Source organism: Trachypithecus francoisi, unplaced genomic scaffold (genome assembly GCF_009764315.1).
Source record: "Trachypithecus francoisi isolate TF-2019V2 unplaced genomic scaffold, Tfra_2.0 Lachesis_group1, whole genome shotgun sequence".
NCBI lineage: Eukaryota > Metazoa > Chordata > Mammalia > Primates > Cercopithecidae > Trachypithecus > Trachypithecus francoisi.
Window position 1 is genome coordinate 156746064 of NW_022681454.1, and position 21905 is coordinate 156767968.

General features: G+C 35.2%; 1 protein-coding gene across 2 annotated transcripts in view; it reads right to left on the reverse strand.

Moving 5' to 3' along the window:
- Positions 1-1145: 1145 nt before the first annotated feature.
- The window catches only part of NAF1 (nuclear assembly factor 1 ribonucleoprotein), a 40868-nt gene continuing 20108 nt past the window's right edge, over positions 1146-21905 (reverse strand). Inside the window, exons 5-8 of one of the 2 annotated variants that reach the window (XM_033215582.1) lie at positions 16707-16867; positions 13695-13746; positions 9719-9821; positions 1146-5895 (exon numbers count right to left, since the gene is read on the reverse strand). In XM_033215582.1, the coding sequence (XP_033071473.1) occupies positions 5447-5895; positions 9719-9821; positions 13695-13746; positions 16707-16867 (765 nt within the window). In that variant the 3' untranslated portion in view covers positions 1146-5446. Of the gene's footprint in view, positions 5896-9714; positions 9822-13694; positions 13747-16706; positions 16868-21905 lie in introns of both variants that reach the window. The other variant, XM_033215583.1, reaches the window with a different exon arrangement.

Sequence of the window (21905 nt, forward strand, 5' to 3'; positions counted from 1 at the left end):
CTGGGTTCAAGTGATCTTTCTGCCTCAGCCACTTGAGTAGTTGAAACTACAGGCATGCGGAACCATGCCGGGCTAATTTTTGTATTTTTTGTAGATGAGGTTTCACCATGTTGCCCAGGTTGGTGGTCTTGAACTCCTGGGCTCTAGCAGTCTTCCTGCCTCAGCATCCCAAAGTGTTGGGATTACAAGTGTGAGCCACCCTACCCAGCCTACAGCTACTCACCTTAATAAAACAAATATATTAGCTTAGGCAACGATTTTAATTTCATTCTATATTTGCAACTGTAGACATGCAAAGGGGTTATCCATACACAATCATGTGAATGTCAGCCTACCTTATTATATAGTAAAAGGTTAATACAAAGAATTCTCCATAGAAAGTGAGAAACTGTGAGTAGAACATCTTAAGTCTTTGCATTTACATCAGTTTAAAGATCTAGGGACACAATTTTAAAGATGCGCTGTAAGATTAAGGTGAGGATAATGACAACTGCATTATTTCTCTCTTCCAAATAAGAGACAGTTGGTGACTTAGTCCTTTTGTGCTGCTGTAACAAAATACCACAGGCTGAGTAATTTATAAAAACAACAGAAATTTATGCTGGGCATGGTGGCTTGCACCTGTAATCTCAGCTACTCAAAAGGTTGAGACAAAGGGATTGCTTGAGGCCAGGTGTTCGACACCAGCTAAGACAACATAGCAAGACCCTGTCTCTAAAATAAATAAATAAGTATGCCTTACAGTTCTGGATGCTGGGGAAGTAAAGATGAAGGCATTAGTAGGTTTGGTGTCTGGTGAGGGTTGCTCTCTGCTTACAAGACGGGCACCCTGTTGCCACATTCTCTGGAGGGAGGAATACTGAGTCTTCTTCACATGGTGGATGAGACTGGAGAGCAAAACGGATCTAAGCCAGTTCCTTCCAGCCCTTTTTATAAGGCACGAATCCATACCTTAGTGCATAAGTGCCTTTTATAAGGCACTAATCCATACTTAAGTGCAAAGCCCTCATGACTTAATCATTTCCCAATAGTTTAAACAATTTCTCTAGATTATTTTATAATGCCTAATACAATGTAAAAACTTTATATAAATAGTTATACTCTATTGTTTAGGGAATAATCACAAGAAAAAAAAATCTACCATGTTCAGTACAGTTGCAACCATACATTTTATTTTTTTCTATATATTTTTGATTCACAATTGGTTGAACCCACAGATGCAGAACTCACAGACATAGAGGGCCGATTTGTATAGAAAGAAAGGCAATTGGACCTAAGTGGTTATATCAACCTAATTTAAAGCAAAGATCAAATGGTACAATTCAGATGTTTCTGTAGATAGTAAATATCCGCTGTCAGATAATACTATAGGCATATACTGTTTTATTGTACTTCATTGTACTATACTTCATATACATTGCATTTTTTACAAATCGAAGGTTTGTAGCAATCCCTAACTAGCAAGTATATCAACTCCATTTTCCCAACAGCATATGCTCACTTCATGTATACTGTCGCATTCTGGTAATTCTCCCAATATTCTGAACTTTTTCATAATTGTTATTTGTGTTTAGTGATCTCAATCAGTGATCTTTGATGTTACTATTGTTTTGGAGGCACCACAAACTATGCCCATATAATATAGCGAACTTAATGGATACATGTGTATGTTCTGACTGCTCCACACATCTGCTGTTTCCTTTTCTCTCTCCTCAGGCCTTCCTATTTCGTGAAACAACAACACCGGAATAAAACCAATTATTGGCCATATAATGACCTCTAAGTGTTCAAGTGAAAGGAAGAGTTGTATGTCTCTCACTTTAAAACAAAAGTTAGAAATGATTAAGCTTACTGAGGACAGCATGTTGAAAGCTAAGGCAAACTAAAAGCTAGGCCTCTTGTGCCAAACAGCCAAATTGTGAATGCGAAGAAAAAGTTCTTAAAAGAAACTAAAAGTACTACTCCAGTGAACACAGGAATAAAAAAGCAAAACAGCTTTACAGCAAATATGGAATAAGTTTAAGTGGTCTGGATAAAAGATCAAACCAGTTACAACATTCCCTTAAGCCAAAGCCTAATCCAGAGCGGGCCCTAACTCTCTTCAGTTCTATGAAAGCTGAGAAAAACTGCAGCTTCTCTCCCACTGGGAAGCTAGCAGAGGTTGGCTCATGAGGTTTAAGGAAATAAGCCATCTCCATAACATAAAAGTGCAAAATGAAGCTGCAAGTTATCCAGAAGATCTAGATAAGGTGGATACACTAAACACCAAACAACAGATTTTCGGTGTACATAAAATAGCCTTATATTCAAAGAAGATGCCATCTAGGATATTCATAGCTGCAGAGCGGGAATCAATGCCTGGCTTCCAAACTTCAAAGGACAGGCTATCTTGTTAGGGGTACTGCAGCTGGTGACTTTAAGTTGAAGCCAGTGCTCATTTACAATTCCAAAAATCCTAGGGTCCTTAAGAATTTTGCTACATCTACTCTGCCTGTGCTCTACAGATAGAAAAACTATGCCTGGATGACAGCACATCTTTTAATATCATGGTTTACTAAAGATTTTAAGTCCACCATTCAGTAAAAGATTTCTTTCGAAATGTTGCTGATCATTAACAATGCACCTGGTCACCCAAGAACTCCAATGGAGATGTACAAGGAATTGAATTTTTTTAATGCCTGCTAACACATCCATTCCATAGCCCATGGATCAAGGAATAGTTTTGACTTTCAAGTCTTATTATATAAGCATATTTTTTGTAAGGCTATAGCTGTCATAGTGATTCCTCTGACGGATTTGGGCAAAGTAAACTGGAAATCTTCTGGAAAGGATTCACCATTTAAGATGTCATTAACTACACTGATGATTCATGAGAGGGGGTCAAAATACCAATATTAACAGGAGTGTGGAAGAAGTTGACTCCAACCCTCATGAATAATTTTGAGGTGTTTAAGACTTCATGGGAGGAAGTAACTGAAGATGTGGTAGAAATAGGAAGAGAACTAGAATTAGAAGTGGAACCTAAAGACGTGACTGAATTGCTGCAATCTCATGAAAAAACTTGAACAGATGAGGAGTTACTTCTTATGCATGAGTAAAAATGAGGTTTCTCAAGTAAAAGCTACTCATGGTGAAGATGCTATGAACACTGTTGAAATGATAACAAAGGACTAAGAATGCTACGTAACCTTCTTAGTTGATAAGGCAGTAGCAGAGTTTGAGAGGACTTGATCCCAAATTTGAAAGTTTTACAGAGAATAAAATGCTATCAAGTAGCATCACATGCTACACAGAAATCTTTGGTGAAAGGAAGAGCTAATTAACATAGCGAACTTCACTGCTGTCTATTAGGAGAAACTGCCACCTTTAGCAACCACTACCCTGATCAGTCAGCGGCCAACAACACTTGAGGCCAGACCCTCCACCAGCTAAAAGATTATGACTCACTGCAGGCTCAGAGGGTCATTATTATTTTTTGAGCAGTAAAGTATTCTTAAATTGAGATATGCACATTGGTTTTTTTAGGCACAATGCTATTGCATACTTAATAAACTACAGTAGCGTGTAAACATAACTTTTATATGCATTTGGAAACCAAAAACTTTGTGTGACTTATTTGACCGCAGTGGTCTGGATCTGAGGCCACAGTATCTGTGAGATATACCTGTACTTGAGGTAAAGAAATGGACAGATTTTTACTTTGAGATGGAGTCTTGCTCTGCCACCCAGCCTGGAGTACAATGGTGTGATCTCGGCTCACTGCAACACCTCTGCCTCCCAGGTTCAAACAATTCTTCTGTCTCAGCCTCCCGAGTGCTGGGATTACAGGCACGTGCCACCACACCTGGCTGATTTTTGTATTTTTAGTAGAGGCGCGGTTTTACCATGTTGGCCAGGCTGGTCTCGAACTCCTGACCTCAGGTGATCCACCCACCTCGGCCTCCCAAAGTGCTGGGATTACAGGCACGAGCCACTGCACCCAGCCGAAATGGACAGGTTTTTAAATGCCATGATGATAACAGCTTGATGACTAAAAATAACATGTTACTGTTCCCATTCTTGTGGAAAAGGATTTGGGTTTTTCTTTTAGTGCTTTTAGATATAATCCCATAAACTCTTAATAATATTCTAACAATTATAAAAAGACTGTGCTATAACCTGTGAAGGTAACTCCTGAAGAGAAGTTGCAAAAATATTTAAAAAAATAATGAAGAAATTATTCACATGATAAAGGTAATGTATACCAAGGCAGAGCCTCTCAACTTGTGTACAAGGAATGCTGAAAGAGTCCCCTCAGCTCATGAGAAAGAAAAGTGGGGCCTCAGTGCAACCAGATTGCATGGGCTTGTGTTAAGTGGTCTCCAGATTACTCCAATGTGCCATACAAACACTGTTTCCTAAGTGTGTAAAGGAATGTAAGATTGGGAAACATCTAATTAGTGGAAATTGCTAATCAGAAAACCAGAAGAACTAGGTTCAACTCCATATCAGCTCACTAGCTGAGTGATCTTAAATTACTTTAACCTCTTTGGGACACTTAGACTCCTTATTTACTAAACGAAAACTAGAGTATTTCAATGGTCTCTTCTAGTTCTAAAACCTGTAATTTCCCTTACGTTGACACTTCATAATATAAAGCAGTAGTCATTACTCATTTAATTAAAAACTCTAAATTCAGATATTCAATAAATATTTGTTATTTACTGAACCTAGTCTGCATGTGAGGATCTGGAAAACAAATACGGAAGACAAAATCCCTAAATAGATCTTATTGTGAATAATCCTTACATCCCTTTTAGGAGGTTAAATAGTAAAGTCTTCTGAATAGTGCCCAAATAAAGGAAATATTTTGCACAGATAATGGAAGCTTGCCTATGCATAATAAATATTTTTTTACTTTAGCTATAATCAGAGCTTCTACCAATATATAAGAATTTTCTCCTCTATACCCTTCAACTGTTTTAAAAAGAAAAATTATGGTCATTTAAATTTACTCAGAAATTACATTTGTAATTAAAATTGATTTCCAAAGTATAAATTTATAAAAATAGTTTAAAGACTCTCAAAAGGACTTCAACATCTTATATTCATATTACAGCAAGAAAATCAATGTGCTCCATATATTTTACCCATGATGAAACTTGTCCCATATCCATTACTATATACATAGTTTAATTGGGTGGGGTTGGGAGGGAGAGGCAGGAATTCAAAATCTTAATTAAGTATTACATAATTTAATGTTCCCCCAAGAATCTGAGCTGACATTTTCATATGAATACAATTTCACAAAGGTTACAAATATATATATCAACTTACAACAGAAGGAATCATTTAGTATATTACAGTGTTTCTAAAAATCTAGCTCCATAATCACTCTTTAAAAAAACAAAAAAATCCTTACCACATAATATGAAAAGTCCACATTTCTCTGGAAATGCATAGTCACCTAATAGTAAGGTCCAAAATGAGAATTACTATCTCCAGAGGAGGGTGGAGGAGGCAGCGGTGGAGGGGGAGGGGGTGGGGGTAGGGAGTATGGTAAGTTAAGTAATGGATGAGCTGCCATGTTTGGTGTAGCCCAACTCATGTTTACAGGTGGGGGTGGTGGTGGGGGTGGAGAGCGGAGTGGAAAATTATGCACATCAAACATTGGAAGAGGAAAGGGGTATTGTGGCATAATGGGATTGTCTTGTCTCTGAGAAGGAAATCCTGAAGTCTCCTGAGATACCATATGTTCTGAGTTATAGAAATGCTGAGGTGGAGGCCTGCCATGGCAAGATCGAGGGTATCTGCCCCTGGAAAATCCTCGTGTGAATTCTCTGTTACGATATCCTTTTGCATGCTCTGAAGTAGAGTGAGCATTCCAATTCTGATGTACTTCAGCAAAATCTTCACCTTTGAGTGAGGGGAGGGTAAACAAAACAACAAAAGTAAGTTTAATATATCAAAAAGCACTGTTTGAAATTTCAATTACGAATTTTCTTTATTATCCAGTATATCTTTTTTTTTTTTTTTTTTTTTTTTTTTATCCAGTATATCTTATGGCAGTTAAAAAAAGTGTAAAACATAAAATGGTAAATTTTAAATGAACTGAAAAGACAAAACTTAATGCCAAAGAAAGATAATCGAGCAAGTCAGAAAACACTTAGACGATAACCATTCTACTCCAGCCAAACACCACAGAAGAAAATGTGGCACCATCTCTACACACTCTCAAAGGCTGAGTATGGATCCTAGACTTCTATCCTTGACAGGCAGTAATGAGGTACTCCAACCCTTCCACCGCAGTAGCATCAGGAACAGGCTGAACAGGGTGCCAGTAACAAGCCTCCCCGCAGTGACAATGAACATCACATGGGGAACCTGAACTTCCACCTCCACTGGCAGCAACACAGTGTTCTTCCTTCTTTTACACTGTGACAATGTCAGAGAAGACTGAGTAGAGTTAGGGTTTTTGTCCCCATCCAGTGATAACAAGGCCATCCCCCACTGGTGTCAGTGCATGCCATATGGGGAGGAGTGACAAAGTACTCCTGTCCCTACCAGGCATAAGAAAATACCTCGTGGGGTGTCAGAACTTCTACCCTCATCCAGCAGTAACAAGGCACCCCTTGGCCAAAGGTGTCAACAGAGGCTAAGAGGAATACCTAGACTTCAATCTACCCCATTCTTTTTGCTGCCAGAGAAGCATTTTTAAAAAGACAAAGAAACAATTACAACAAACCCAGCTAAATCAGAAGATTTACATAAGCTCCATGGTCTTGTAATATAATACTCAATATCCCAAGTTTCAATAAAAGAAAACTGCTCATCACAAAAAGAACCAGGAAGATTTAAAATTCAATGAAAAAAAAAATTAACCAAGGGTGTCACAAAGATGCTACAATTATGAAAGGTATTAAAAGCAGTCATAAAAATGCTTCAACAAGATATTATGAACACTCTAAAAAATCAAAATTACAAAGTTTTAGCAAAAAAAGGATATAAAATAAAGAATAAATTGAAATTTTAGAACTGAACATTACAATAACCAAAATAAAAAACTCAATGGAACAATATTGAAGGAGAAGAACAAAGGACGGAAACTACCCAACTTCAAGACATATTAAAAAGTTTAAGTAATCACAGCAGTGTGGTACTGGTGAAACAACAGACAAATAAATCAATGGGACAAAACAGAAGGTACAAAAATAGACCCCCATAAACATAATAAACTGATATTTAACAAAGGAGCAAAGGCAATACAACAGAGCAAAAGTAGCGTTTTTAACAAATGGGGCTGGAAAACCTGGACATCCATAGGCAAAAATAAATAAATAAATATAGACAATAATCTTACACCGTTCACAAGAATTAATTCAAAATGGATCACAGACCTCAATGTAAAATGCGGAATTATGAGCCACTGTGCTCGGCCACTAATGACTTTTTAGATAATGACTTTTTAGATAGGACATCAAAGGCATGATCCATGAAAGAAATGATCAATATGCTGAATTTCATTAACTTAAACATTTCTGCTCCATGAAAGATACTGTCAGGAGAATGAAAGAAAAAAAGCTCAGAAGTTCAAGGTTACAGTGAGCTAGGATTGTACCACTGCATTCTAGCCTGTGCAACAGAGCAAGAAGATCTCAAAAAACAGACCAATAAAAAGAAAAAGAAAAAAAAAAACCCTCAGCAAGACATTTGTTGATGTAGATAAGATTCCAAAATTTACACTGAAAGGTAAAGGACCTAGAATACCGATTATAATTTTGAAAAAGAAAAATAAAGTAGGAGTTATCACTCTACGCAATTTCAAGACTAACCTCACATTCCATACAAAATTTAATTTAAAATGAATCACAAGTGTACAATTTAAAACAGAAGACTATAAAACTTTTAGGGAAAAAAACAGAAGAAAATCATTAGGATCTAAAGCTAAGCAAGAAGTTATCAGATTCCATAAACAAAATTGATAGTTTTCCTCAAAACTAAAAACTTTGGTCTTGCAAAAGGCCCTCTTAAAAGAGGGAAAAGACTACAGACTAGACAAATCATGAACAAACCACATATCTGACAGAAAGCGAGCATCTAAAATATACATTTTTAAATTCTCGTTAACTCAACAGGAAAAATTCAGAAATACAATTTAAAAGTGGCAAAAGATAATGAACTGACATATCACTGAAGATAGAGACAGTAAATGAGCACATGGAAAGATGTTCAATGCCATGAGCCATTAGGAAAATGAAAATTAAAACCACAATTATATTTGCACTACAAACCTAGCAGAATGCCCAAAATTAAAAAGAGTGATAACACCAAATGCTGGAGAAAATGCAAAGAAAGTGTCACTCATCCATTGATGATAAAAATGTAAAATGGTATAGCCATGCTGAAAAACAGTACGGCAATTTCTTAGGAAACTAAACATACAATGCAACCATTATACAACCAAGCTATTGTACTCTTGGGCATTTATTCCAGAAAAATAAAAATCTGTTTTCACAAAAAAAAAAGTACATAAATATTTATAGCTGCTTTATTCCTAATAACCCCAAAACGGAAACAACCTAGATGTCCTTCAGTGGATGAATGGTTAGGTAATCTGGTAAATTCATGCCATGAAACGTTACTCTGTAATGAAGATGAACAAACCTATTGATACATGCAGTAATGTGGGTGGATGCACAGATATTTTTTAAAAATTTTTTTTTATTATTATACTTTAAGTTCTAGGGTACATGTGCATAACGTGCAGGTTTGTTACATATGTATACATGTGCCATGTTGGTGTGCTGCACACCCATTAACTCCTCATTTACATTAGGTACGTCTCCTAATGCTATCCCTCCCCTGGTCCCCTCCCCACAATAGGCCCTGGTGTGTGATGTTCCCCTTCCTGTGTCCAAGTGATCTCATTGTTCCATTCCCACTCATTGTTCTCACTATGAGTGAGAACATGCGGTATTTGGTTTTCTGTTTTTGTGATAGTTTGCTGAGAAATGATGGTTTCCAGCAGACACACAGATATTATGCTCAGTGGCAAAAGCCTTTCCCTAATCATACTATATTGTATAACTTCACTTATATAATTTTCTGGATATGACAAAATATATGAAAATGGAGAACAGATTAACGGTTGCCATGAGTGAAGGAGAGGCTGAGAGGTAAGGACATGGCTGTGACTATAAAAAGGCAACTGGGTAGCTCTCTGGTGATGGAAATGTTGTATAGCTTCATTGTATCCTGTCAATATCCTGGCTGGGACAGTGTTCCATATATAGTTATGCAAGATGTTGCAACTGGGGGAAACTGAATAAAGGGCATACAGCACCTCTCCTATTATTTTTACAACTGTATGTGAATCTACGGTTATCTCAGAAAGTTTAACTTTTTAAAAAAGGTAAAGGGAATGCATGTTTATAAATAAGATACTGTGATTTAGGGGTTCATCAAGTACTTGATCACGGAAGCAAATAGGTATCTTAAGAAAAAAGTGCTGACAAGCACAAGTAACAATGTTTAGTCTGTCTGTTGCCCCAGGAAGCCATTTTTACTGCTTAAGTTCATAAAACTACCACACCTCCTGCTATGTAACGGCTCTAAATGTTAGCAGGATGCTAGGAGGTAAACAGAGAAAACCCAGATGTTTCCCTTGGCTTTATTATTGATAAACTTATATAGATGTAAATGAAGATAAAAAATGACTATATATATCGTATTCACTCACCTGGCTCATTAAATTCAGATTTGAGTTTTTTCCGGCCTTGAATCTGAGATTTTTTCCTCTGTTTGGCTTCTTTTTCTTTTTCATCATCACTGAAATCTAAGGCCTTGCAGAGAAAAGTATATAATAGGTTTATATTACATGGATTTGCCAATTCAATAGTACATACTTGGAGGTGAAGAAAATAAGCCTATTATTAATCACTGACTAAAAAAAGTTGCCTTTTTGATCCTTAATATTTTCTATACCTGAATTAGACATGGTAGAAAAATAAAGTACTTTTTGATAAATGCTTAATTACTCTTTAATTAACACAGATCAGTAATCAACCTTCAGATATGAGTCTGACTTCCAGTTTAGACTTAAGATTCATCATAGTATCAGATGCAAAAGAGTGCCAAAGGTAACAGTATCAAGGACTAAGCAAATTATATACATTATCAGAGCCAATAAAAAATGGAAGACAATGTTCCATAATTCATTCATTCAAAATACACATCCAAGCACTGTTCTAAACATTTCACAGGTTCATTCTTTACAGGTTTACCATCTTATTTTTTAAATATAATTTTAAGTATATAGCAAGAGCTATAAATAAATGAGGGAAAATACGGGTATACAAATCATGAGGAAGCTATTTAGACAGGACCATAGGCAAAGACGCTGTTTTTTTGGTACAGTGGCACGATCTCAGCTCACTGCAACCTCTGCCTCCCAAGTTCAAGCGATTCTCCTGCCTCAGTCTCCTGAGTAGCTGGGGTTACAGATGCACGCCAACCTGACCAACATGGCAAAGGCTTTTATAAGCAGATACATGAATGATCCAACTCCTAACAGGAAATTATTTAAAAAGTAAAGGTGGTAAAACTCACATGCAACTATGAATTAGGATTCATTCTTATAATCCACCAAGGAAACCAAGATTTATGAGCTATTTACCTTTGACTGCTATGGTATCTACAGTTCAGGCATTTTATTATTCTATTAACGCCAGAAAACTTTTATTATATTCCATACAAAAAATATATGAAAGCAGGCCCACTATGTATGGGTGGATACACATTTAAAAAGAAGAAATAAAATGTATATGAAAGTCTTTGTATGTAATTTTCAGTATGGCTTCACTGGAATACATTCTAGATCAAATCCTCCATCAACAGGAATCCATACACTTCAGATTCTGAAATCTAATTTGAAAACATGAAAAAATTGTATGCCTTCTAATGCACTATTTCTTATTACTGAGCTTAATGGGATAAGATTTTAAAACTCAGGTTAAATCTGGTATCTGACAGACACTAGAAAGTATGGAGATGAGATAGAAGACTCCTTTTTCTGAGAAAACAGATTAAATGTACAATGAACGAGTGCTACGACTTAATGCTATGTTATTATAGTGCTGGAAAAAGAGAAAAAAGGAAAAGGAAGGCTTCTTGATATGGATAACCCAATAGAAATACCTGAATGAGTTAGCTATGAAAATAAAGAGAATTTTCAGGGAATGGAAACAATACACACAGAGGCATGACAGAACATAGTATACACAAAAAAGAAAAATGGCTCTGAAAGGTAAAGTGAAAGCTGCTTCTTCTTACACAGCAAAACCAGAAAAGATAAAATTGGAGAAGCTAATAAGGAACCTTATTGTGCCATTTTAAATAATTGAACATCATCTTAAGAGCAGGAGGGAGGAACTAAGGATTTTAATTGGGAATAGTTTATTTCCCAGAGATTACTTTGGTAGTATTTTGCTATCACTCCTAAAATCAGAGAAAAATTCACGTCTCTTATATGCAAATTAATTCATATTTCCATTCGTTAAATACATTTATTCAACCATAAAGTATATGGTGGCATATTAAAAATGGCTATGAAGATGAATATGATACAACCCTAGGTAATTTTTAGTTTATTTACACAGTCCAATATTTCATAGCACATAATTTCTCTTATTTTCCTTTATGTAAGCTTTCTATTTTCACATCACATGATGTTTCTCTTTTTTCTCTTTTTAAGTTTAAACCTCACAAATTTCTAATTTCAATATATGATCAACACCAGGCAATAATTCTATACTACAAAGTTTCATCAACAAATATTACATAATTAAATGCCAACATACTTAATGATCCAGTTCTAGCTACTTGGAAAAAACGAACACCATGAACTAGGTGAGATGTAATTTGGCAATTAACCTAGTCAAACCAATTTTACGAATAACTCACATTGCTGTAATTGGTAACTTCAATGGTTAGGTCAGAAACAACAGGGATTCATTAGAATATCTGGATTTTGGTCGGGTGCGGTGGCTCATGCCTATAATCTCAGCACTTTGGGAGGCAGAGAGGGGTGGATTACTGGAGGTCAGGAGTTCAAGACTAGCCTGGACCAACATTGTGAAACCTCGTCTCTAATAAAAATACAAAATTAGCTGGGCGTGGTGGCATGTGCCTGTAATCCCAGCTACAAGGGAGGCTGAGGCAGGAGAACAGCTTAAATCCGGAGGCGGAGGTTGCAGTGAGCCGAGATTGTGCCACTGCACTCCAGCCTGGGCAAAAAGAGCAAAACTCCAACCCCCACCCAAAAAAAGAAAAAAAGAATATCTGGATTTTACAAGAAATATGTTTTGAGATGTTTATGAATCTCTAAACATTTTAAAACATGTAATTCCGGTAATAAGATGCTCTAGATGCTCTAAACTTAATTCAGAACATTAAGTGAATATTCAGAGCCTTAATTGAAATCACATAAATACACAGACTTAGAAAACATAATTCCATTTTAATTCAGATACTAAGCAAGGATCATTCACTGGTTAAGTGATTATTACCTGTACAAAACCCTCTAAGTGGGCATAAACCTGATTCATACCTCAGTAAAATTAGAAACTAACACAGATCATGATTTAGCATTGCTTTAAACATCTAAAATGACCAAGGTTAAATCTCTAACTATCAAAAATCTGTAATACTGGCTGGGCAAGGTGGCTCATGCCTGTAATCCCAGCACTTTGGGGGGCGGAGGCAGGAAGATCGCTTGAGGGCAGGAGGATCACTTGAGGCCAAGAGCTTGAGACCAGCCTGGGTATAGTGAGACCCCCATGTCTATATTCGTTAAAAGAAAAAACCAAACTGTAATACTGAGAAAACTTCATAAGAACTGCCAAGAAAGTTTTAAAAACTCTCCTGTATAATTTTTACTTATAAAAATAATTATATACATTTTTATTTTATACTGTATAAATACATACTATTTTTAAGAAATGAATATATTCATTGTTGTAATTCAAAAAAAACCCTCAAGATAATCTGCTTAAACACTTTCATGGAATGTTAACCAAGTAATCCTATTAAATCATTAACTCATTTACATATTATTCCTAAATTTACTACACATTTCTAGGAAGACTAGATTATCAAGTCACCTTGGGGCATAAAACTATTGTTTTGCTGATGTAGACACAAAAAGAAAATCAAGGTCCCTTTTTAGAAAGGTAGTTATATCGTTAAAAAGTAGAGAGTTAGGTACCTTCCAATGATCTTGTGCTTCCAATGATCTTGTACTTCTAAAAGGGCTGCTTACTACTACTAAAAGCACCATGTCTTCATGTCCCATACAGTGGGTGTATTTACTAAACTGAATTAAATTTTTTAAAAATAATGACAGCCTGCCTTTATCACACATCAACAAAGTTAACAAAAATAGCAAATTACATTGTAAATGATAAGGTGATAATTATTAAAATACAACTAAATGTAACCGAAAAAAGTTTTTTTCCTAAATGATCAATCAAAACCTTTCATTGAAAGGTATAAAATAGTCATCTAGGAGGGTGAGAGAATACATGGGCTAGGACAGGAGAAGGTAGTATGGCTGCTAGCCAGTATTAATGACTTCCCTAACAGCAAGAATGATAAAATTTATAAGACTAAGTCCTGCCCTACTTTATAAAATGTTGCATAAAAAGACTTATACTTACCTCTGGTGGTGGTTCCTGATCATTCTTCCACGATGCATCTGATCCCTTATCCCTGGGTGGGGTGGGGATGGGAGTCAAAAAAGTATTTATCACAATTCTGTTAAGTGCTTATAACTTAAAAGTACAGAAAACAATAAAGGACATGAGTTCAACCTTTAATTTTGCAATACACTTATATGTCTTTTACTTTATTTCAAAAGATGTGGGAAGCTCCTAAGAAAAACACAAAAGTTGGGCAAATATAAATATTAGGATTAGGGAATTGGAATGAGAAGCCAAGGCTACGGTGTGCAGTGGAAAGCAGATGGACAGTGCTTTTGATTTTTGTTTTCATGATATTTGCAGTTTTCACAAAACTCAGTTTTAAAAAAAATGCTTATTTCACGCCAACCGTAGATCGGAAGTTGTTCCATGTGCGAAGTACACAAAAATGACTATGAGCCATTCCCTTTTCAAAGATTTTACAGGTTTAATGGCAGAGATATCAATATGAATTATTTTCTCCTCAGTTTACCTGAGGAATGTCAGTAATCCTCTATGAGTAACCAAGGCTTATTCCAACACTGATTCTCAAAGCAGAGAGGGTCAAATAAAGGCTAACTATGAATAGTTTGAGGAAGAGGAAGAGGAGTTGCTTTAAAGATTCTGAAGGACAATATAACAACTGGCATGTGTGAAATGTGTAATTGCAGCTGAAAATCAACAATTTTTGGTGGAGAGTTTTACACTTTACAACCAACAGAAGTACAGACATCTATTATGAGCAGTATAATTTGAGAAAGCTTATTTTTTATCTTTTTAATTTTGTTAATTTCATAGTTTCGGGTACTATTTTGTTATTCCATTATGTTAAAATATCACAAAGTAAAATATTACAAAGTATTAGGACTAGATGTCCTTATTGTTTTAAACTAGATCTCAAAAATAAGATTCCCAGGAATTAAGGCCGTTAAAATCAATGTACAGATGTCAGTTTGCTGGCACAACATGAAAGTTGTTAAGTTGCTTTAAATTTTTGATTCACAACTTTGACATTATATATGAGCCATTATCAATAACTTTTCCATCACTTAAAAGAAAAAAAGCATTTCCTCGATTGTCATTTCACACATGAGCCTTAAATACAGCTCTTGGTATTCCTTTCTGCATGCATGACATCTCATGATCTGGACTGCTGTTAGCCTGGAATCACAGACATAAATGGGAAAAATTCCTCAACTACTGCGTCTCTTACAAAAAATCAAAATCTACTAAAGGAAAGATCAAGCAACATTTCAAAAGGCACTTTTAACAAGACAGTAAGTACATGAGAAACTAAGATCAAAATAACCTCATCAGAGAACAGTAAGCTTGAAAGGAGCTGAACTTCTCTACCTCAAAGACAAAGTACTGCACCGAGTTCCCATGACAGATGCCAAAATGCAGTCTAGAATACAACAGTTTTCCTGGGGGAGGGAGGTTTCTGAAATATAGGCCTAATTTCCCAATTCATTGATTTACTACTACTTCTTAATAGAAGAACTGCAAATCAAAACCAAAGACCGAATCTATTATTTAAAATCTATTTAAAAACCATCTTCAGAAAACCTCTTCAAGTTTATCTGTTTTAAGCTAAAATACTCTATTCGTTAAAAAGCTGCATATATGGCATATCCACAGCAGTATCTTTATATTCAAAACAGGATGAAATGCTAAATATTTAAAGCATTTTAGAACATATTAATATCTTGAAGGCTTTGTGTCTATTTAATTCATCTTTCTTGTCAGTGTTACTTAGGAAAATAACCTTATGCAATCTGAAGAATAACTTAGGCAAAATATTCCTCCAGATCTTTATGTAGATTCTTAAACATGAGTTAAATCAATTACCAGGACCAAAATTTTCATCTCTGAAATAAATGAAATTTGGTGACCTGAGACTTTATTTAATATGTAAGTGGCATAAGTAAGCTTCTTATGCCATGCAACTGGGGCTGGTACCTTTGACATAATACCAAAGTTACTCAGTGACCAAAGCTCCTTTGTTTTCCTGCAAAAACAGCATCTATAAAAATCTATCGCCTAGGTTTTAAGTTTCCAATAAAAGAAGTGCTAGAACTAAAAGGAACTTCTGTGTCAAACTGAGTGCAAAGTCTTTCTGGATTTAACCTTCCCCCAATCTTTGGCAGTCTTTTCTTCCACTCCCAATCTGAAAATATTTTTGGTGGCTCATATTCATTACATCATTTGAAAGCATTCAAGTTATTTTTATTTAAAAAAATCTACTCTACTTAAATTCATATGCTATTTGATGATATAAAAAATTAAATAACATAATTATAACAAGAAGTTCAACTGATACAAACAGCTCTACGACTAACAGCTGGCACCAGCTAACATTTGAAAAATATTCAACCAATGGGAGCAAAAATATACAAAAATTGCTGGTCACATGCCACAGAAATCACTTAGCATTATTTGCAGAGAAAATGGAGAGCACTGGTTTGTTAGTTAGGTCAACTCCATACACCATGGCTTTCTACACAATTCTTCAGGGACATGTGTTAGTTGTCTCTCTACAAACTTACAATTTATAAGCAAAATAAAGAGATATACTCATTTTTTTTTCCTCTTGAAAATTAAGTTTTATTGAAGAGCAAGGTCTCTAAATAGAATCCAAAGAGAATTTTACTTAACTGAAAAAAAAGTTATTAAGAAATGATAATAATATTAGTACTAATATTAAAATAGCAAGTACATTAAAAAAAGTATATAACGGAAAAAACACTGAACTAGAATCAGATAGCATACAAGGCTCAAATGTGCTCTTAATGGCTGATCATTTCAGTTTTTGCAAAAGATATGAGTTCTACGTACAAAATCTGAAAATAAATTGTAGGCTTCGAAGATATTGTTAGGAAGATAAATGAACTCTTTGCAAGAGAGACACAATATAAGAAATTACATCACTGAGAATTATTCTTAAAATATAAGTTACATAAGTGAAGAACAACATGGCAGTAAAGTACTTACTGTTTAAGTTTTTCTGTGAATATATATTGGGTGAAATCTTTCATTGATGGAGCAAAATACATAGTCTCCTTTATTTTAATACCTTTACTCTCAATGTGATCTGAAGAATTAAACCGTAACACATAAAATGGATGTGCAACAGGTCCGAATATCTCAAATATCTGTAATAGAAACACAAAGTCCTCTTTTAACATGTAAAATAACTATTTGAAAAGTTAGCAGTGTTTTCTTTTAAAAATCCCACTGACAATTGCTAGAACAAGGTAATTTTGTCAATGTTAGGGCAATAAAATAATTTTTTATTTATATTTATGTCAATTTTTACATACTCAGTCTTCATGTATTGATTAAAACGCACTCGCTCATTCCAGATTTCCCTTCTATGAATGTAAAAACAACAGTAACAAGTTTGTTTCTCAGCAAATTCAAGTCATTTTGGTGGTACCAACTAGACGCAAATTATGTTTTTTTAAATTATTGTTCATTTAAGTTGTAAGGTACAAAGAAAAGGATTATAACTGGTAACTTTTGAGAAATAACATATGTATACATTTGGAATCATCAGATGGGAAATATAAAAGCAAGCTTCTGACTTCAATAGGTGTTAAATCACTTTTGCTGTTTCCATAGTGTCAGGAATTTTGTAAAATTAAAGGCTTTTTCTAATTTAACAATAATAAAGTAGAAGTTATTTACGTTTAAAAAACACAAAGATGGTGCAGCCTTTAACATTTAACTAAAAGAACTGCTTTTAGCAGAACCATATATTTTACTTCTGAAAACGCTTTAAGAATAATGAAAGGAAACCTCTTGATTTCAAACTGTATTTTCTTCTCAAAATACATGAATTAAAAAATATATTTTCTGGCTGGGTGTGGTGTGGCTAACGCCTGTAATCCCAGAACTTTAGGAAGGGAGGTGGGTGGATTACCTGAGGTCAGGGGTTCAAGACCAGCCTGGCCAACATAGTGAAACCCCGTCTCTACTAAAAATACAAAAATTAGCCGGGTGTGGTAGCAGGCACCTGTAATCCCAGCTGCTCAGGGGGCTGAGGGAAGAGAATTGCTTCAACCCAGGAGGCAGAGGCTGCAGTGAACTGAGATTGTGCCATCACACTACAGCCTGGGGGACAAGAGCGAGATAATATATGTATATTATAGAGATAAGATCATGACCAATGCCAGTACAGATTTTTCCAGTCATTTTTCTAATATGTTTTTTCTTTAAGACCATACTGTAGTTTTGTATACTGTCCCTTTTTAAAAACCTAAAGTTGTTCCATGTTATATTCTTTGTAAGTATAATTTTACCAATTATAAAACACCTCTTTACAGATTCAGAACAACTTATTTAACTTCTTTCTTTTTGTAGGACATTTAGGCAGCTTACAATTTGTTCAACATATACATGATGCCATGAGAAACATCGTATACATAAATCTCTATACTTCAGATTTCCTAAAAATTGATTTGTAAGGAGGGGAAGTATTGAAGCTGAACGTACGATAATTAACACTAAGGCATAAAAGTTTTAATGGAAATTACTAAATAGCTTTCTAAATAGCTTGGATCAATTTATACCAACTGTCTTGAACATGGTTGTTTTATCACATCCTCTGCACATTTTATGATCTTTAGTACAGCACTGAATCTTTTATTCCTTTTCACTAAGGCGTAAAACAGCTCACCTATCAGGGCACCACCATTCTGAAGATACGTGTACTCTAAAAAGAAGTAGTGACATTAAAAACTATTAAAATGCCAATGTATTATGAAATAACACTAACAGCATCACAAATTTAAAGCTTTAAAAAAGTGTAAAAGCAAAAAACTTTAGGAAAATAGCAAGACATTTGCTTTGAAAAGGTTTAGATAAATCCAGTAGACCTCCTCCAGTAAGAACTGTGAAGGACGGAAGAGGTGTACTCAGCACCACTCTTACTGGCCTACCTGACATATATTATTGTAGTCTTATTTTCACTTAAAATTGTCTTAAAAACAATTCACAAGTTTAATTCCCTCAAATATAGGCAAACCCAATTCTTCGTTTGGGCAGAGATTAAAAAATACCTTTTAAGTTTCCTGTGTATCCATTAATATAAGGTAAAATAATCAGTGTTCAATCTGGTACATAGACTGTTTCCCAGGGATTTGTTTCCTAGATAGCACGAATCCATTTCCTAAGTGTGAAAAACGATTTCAATGGAAAAATTCCTTGCAAACTTCAGGTCTGTGCAGTATGGTTTGAACTAAAATATAAGTGACATTCAAAATTCTTGGACAAAAGCAAAGCATAATATTTTAGTTGACTGTTCCTAGGTTCTGAAGTGTTTACGAGCCACAACTATAATGAAATCATTATAAAGTCTTAAGTAACATAACATCACAGGCAGTAGATAACAGGAAGCCATACAATAGACAGTATGTGACATGAGCCAATACTAATAGGTATGTTACAGGAAAATTTGACCAAGTTCACATAAGCAATTTAGCTAATCCATAGTAGAAAATAGGAATTTAACAATATTTTAAATCACCATTAGCTTCTGAGTGTAGAGTTTAGATTGATTAATACCTAAGAGCTAAACTGTAAAGAGTAACTTGGGACACAGCAAAGCTCAGGCTAGCCCACTTCTCCTCATACAGCTCCATATTCCTTCTCGGTCATTCCACCCAACTGAGGGGATTTTGTAACTTCCATACTACCTGATTTAAGACAAAAGCAAAGGAAGTAAAAGATTGTAAGGAGAGTATAAGAAATTGAATTTGGAAAAGTAGCAGCTGAGACCTTTACTATGAGGTGGGTAAGCAGCTTTCTTTATATCTTTAAAAATGGTATATATTCTGTAGGTGTTCATATACAAATTTAATCCAACTGATGCTTTATACTTGCCCTGTCATTGAGAAGTGGTTCCTTAGGTATCCTTTCACTTGGCTCTAGCTGATAATACACACCATTTTTTACTCAAAGGCATCATATTTTTGCTACAAGATCTCCAACGATTCCTATCACACACAGAGGTTAATATACACCATAACAACAACATGGTACAGCTATAATGTAGGGTCTGCTGGGAAAAGTAACTGACAAGCAGAGAAGACATAGAGTGCATGCAGTTCCCCAAATTCCATCCCAGCATAGGATGGGCTTAAATGTTCTGTGTGCACCATGGCAAAAGTTTCAGTGGCGTAGAAGGCCTGTTTGAGCCAGCAGGCTGGACATGCACAGCCAATACTGCAAAAGGGAGAATGAGCTGTACTCTCCTCCCCCTCTCCACACACACACACCATGTCACAAACTTATAAGTTATCTAGAGGGGGCTAGGTAACTCCCAGTTTTTCTGTTACCTAGGAGGGGACTAGGTAAATCCCAGTTTCTCTAAGTAACAATAACTACATCAAGGAATCTCCAGGACTAGGAACAATGCTGGCAGGCTGTGCCTGTGAAGGGCCAAGATTTGCATGCTGCCACCTGGGAACAGCCTTTAAATAATGCCTCTCCAGGTAAGCCAGCTTTGGGCTAAACTGCCAAAGGAGAAAGGAAATGAGGAAATGAACCTTTACAACTATTCAACATTGTCTTTTATCAATCACTTTGTGCTTTTTTCAATTCCCATTAACAAAAATGAAGAAAATACAGATAGAGTATTCTAATCTATTAGGTAAACTGATCATTTCAATCACTGTATGTATTACTGTATCATAAGTTACCTTGAAATATGTCATGAGAACTGAGGGGGTGGGGAACAACACTCCATCAATATAATAGTCCTCTAGAAAATCATCATATCCTACCAAACAAGACAGTAATATAATCTTTTAAAAAGGAATCAGTAAAAATTTCCTACCCACTGATATATGAGAAGGAAACAGATTTCACTAGTTATCAAGAGACCTAGCAATTATTAGGATTAAAGGGCAAAGGTAAGAATACAAATCTGAGACTGTCCTCCCTTAATCAGCGGGGAAGGTACAGGGAGGTAGAAGGGAAATGAACCTGGGTTGTAATCTCATCAATTTCAGCTTTGTGACTTTTTAGCAAGGTTTCTCAAGTTTTAAAATACAGGTAATTCTACTTCCTTGCAGGGTTTCAGTGAATTTAAAAAGATAACATAAATATCACTGTAGCTGATTACTATTGTGTTACTGAAGAAGGAAAAGATGTTCAATGGCTTGCTACTGAAGGTAAAACTAATTTAGTATTTAGATAAGACATGCTAACAATCTAAAAGGTACTCAGTTTCATATTGTGCTTACTGGTTTGTTTAACAAATACTTTCTAATCTCTACTTCCACTATTATTTTGGGGAATCATTTCAAGGCACTTAGATTTATAATCAAGTATTTTTCAAAGACTTGTCACATACTCTTTCAAAAGCATTTATAAGGCATTCTGTGTAAAATTAGAAATAGATTTAATTTTTGTCAACAGGCTTATGCCATATAACTAAAGTTAGAGGTGTAAATGTTATATTTTAACTGACTCCTTTCAAAGTTAAATGACAGCAGAATATTAATATTATTAGTCACATTTACAGGTCTAGAAATTCAAATGTAGTGGAAAATACAAAAAAATGCCTGTTTAGAGGTTTTAATTTAGCAAAGTGTTGAGTATTTTCAGATTAAAATTGTCTTAAGTTAGGTACTAAGAAAAAAAGACAACAGTCATTAAAATCACAAATAGCTCCTTTCTTGTTTGCATTCAACTCAATACACATTTACTTGGCAAAAATAATTTCCAAAGAACTGTACTAGGTACAATGGGGAATATCAAGGTGAATAAAACTGTCCCTATTGCCGGGAAATACTTACTTAGTATTTATATTCTTGATTTTAGAAAGTTATTATGTCTTCTGCCGACCAGTCAGAATTGCCTACTTGCTGGGTAAAGTGCGCAGTTTTCTATATTAAGGTGGACATGCAGGGTTGTTATATTAGAAAGATGTTAAAAGGGACCAAATCTTACAGTAATTACTCAAGTGCACATATTTGTAATTCCCCAAGATGTTCTTACAGTGACAATTCACTGCTGTCAGTGAAATATTTTTCTATTTGGAAAAGATTCCACACTGAGCTTCCACCTGAGGAAGTCAAAGTCTGAAAAGGCTGAGAGCCACTATTCAAAGAAGCTCACAAGACAAAAATGCTTAAGAGCTATTATACTATGGGAAGTCTTCTTCACTCAGCTGGGTATATGGAG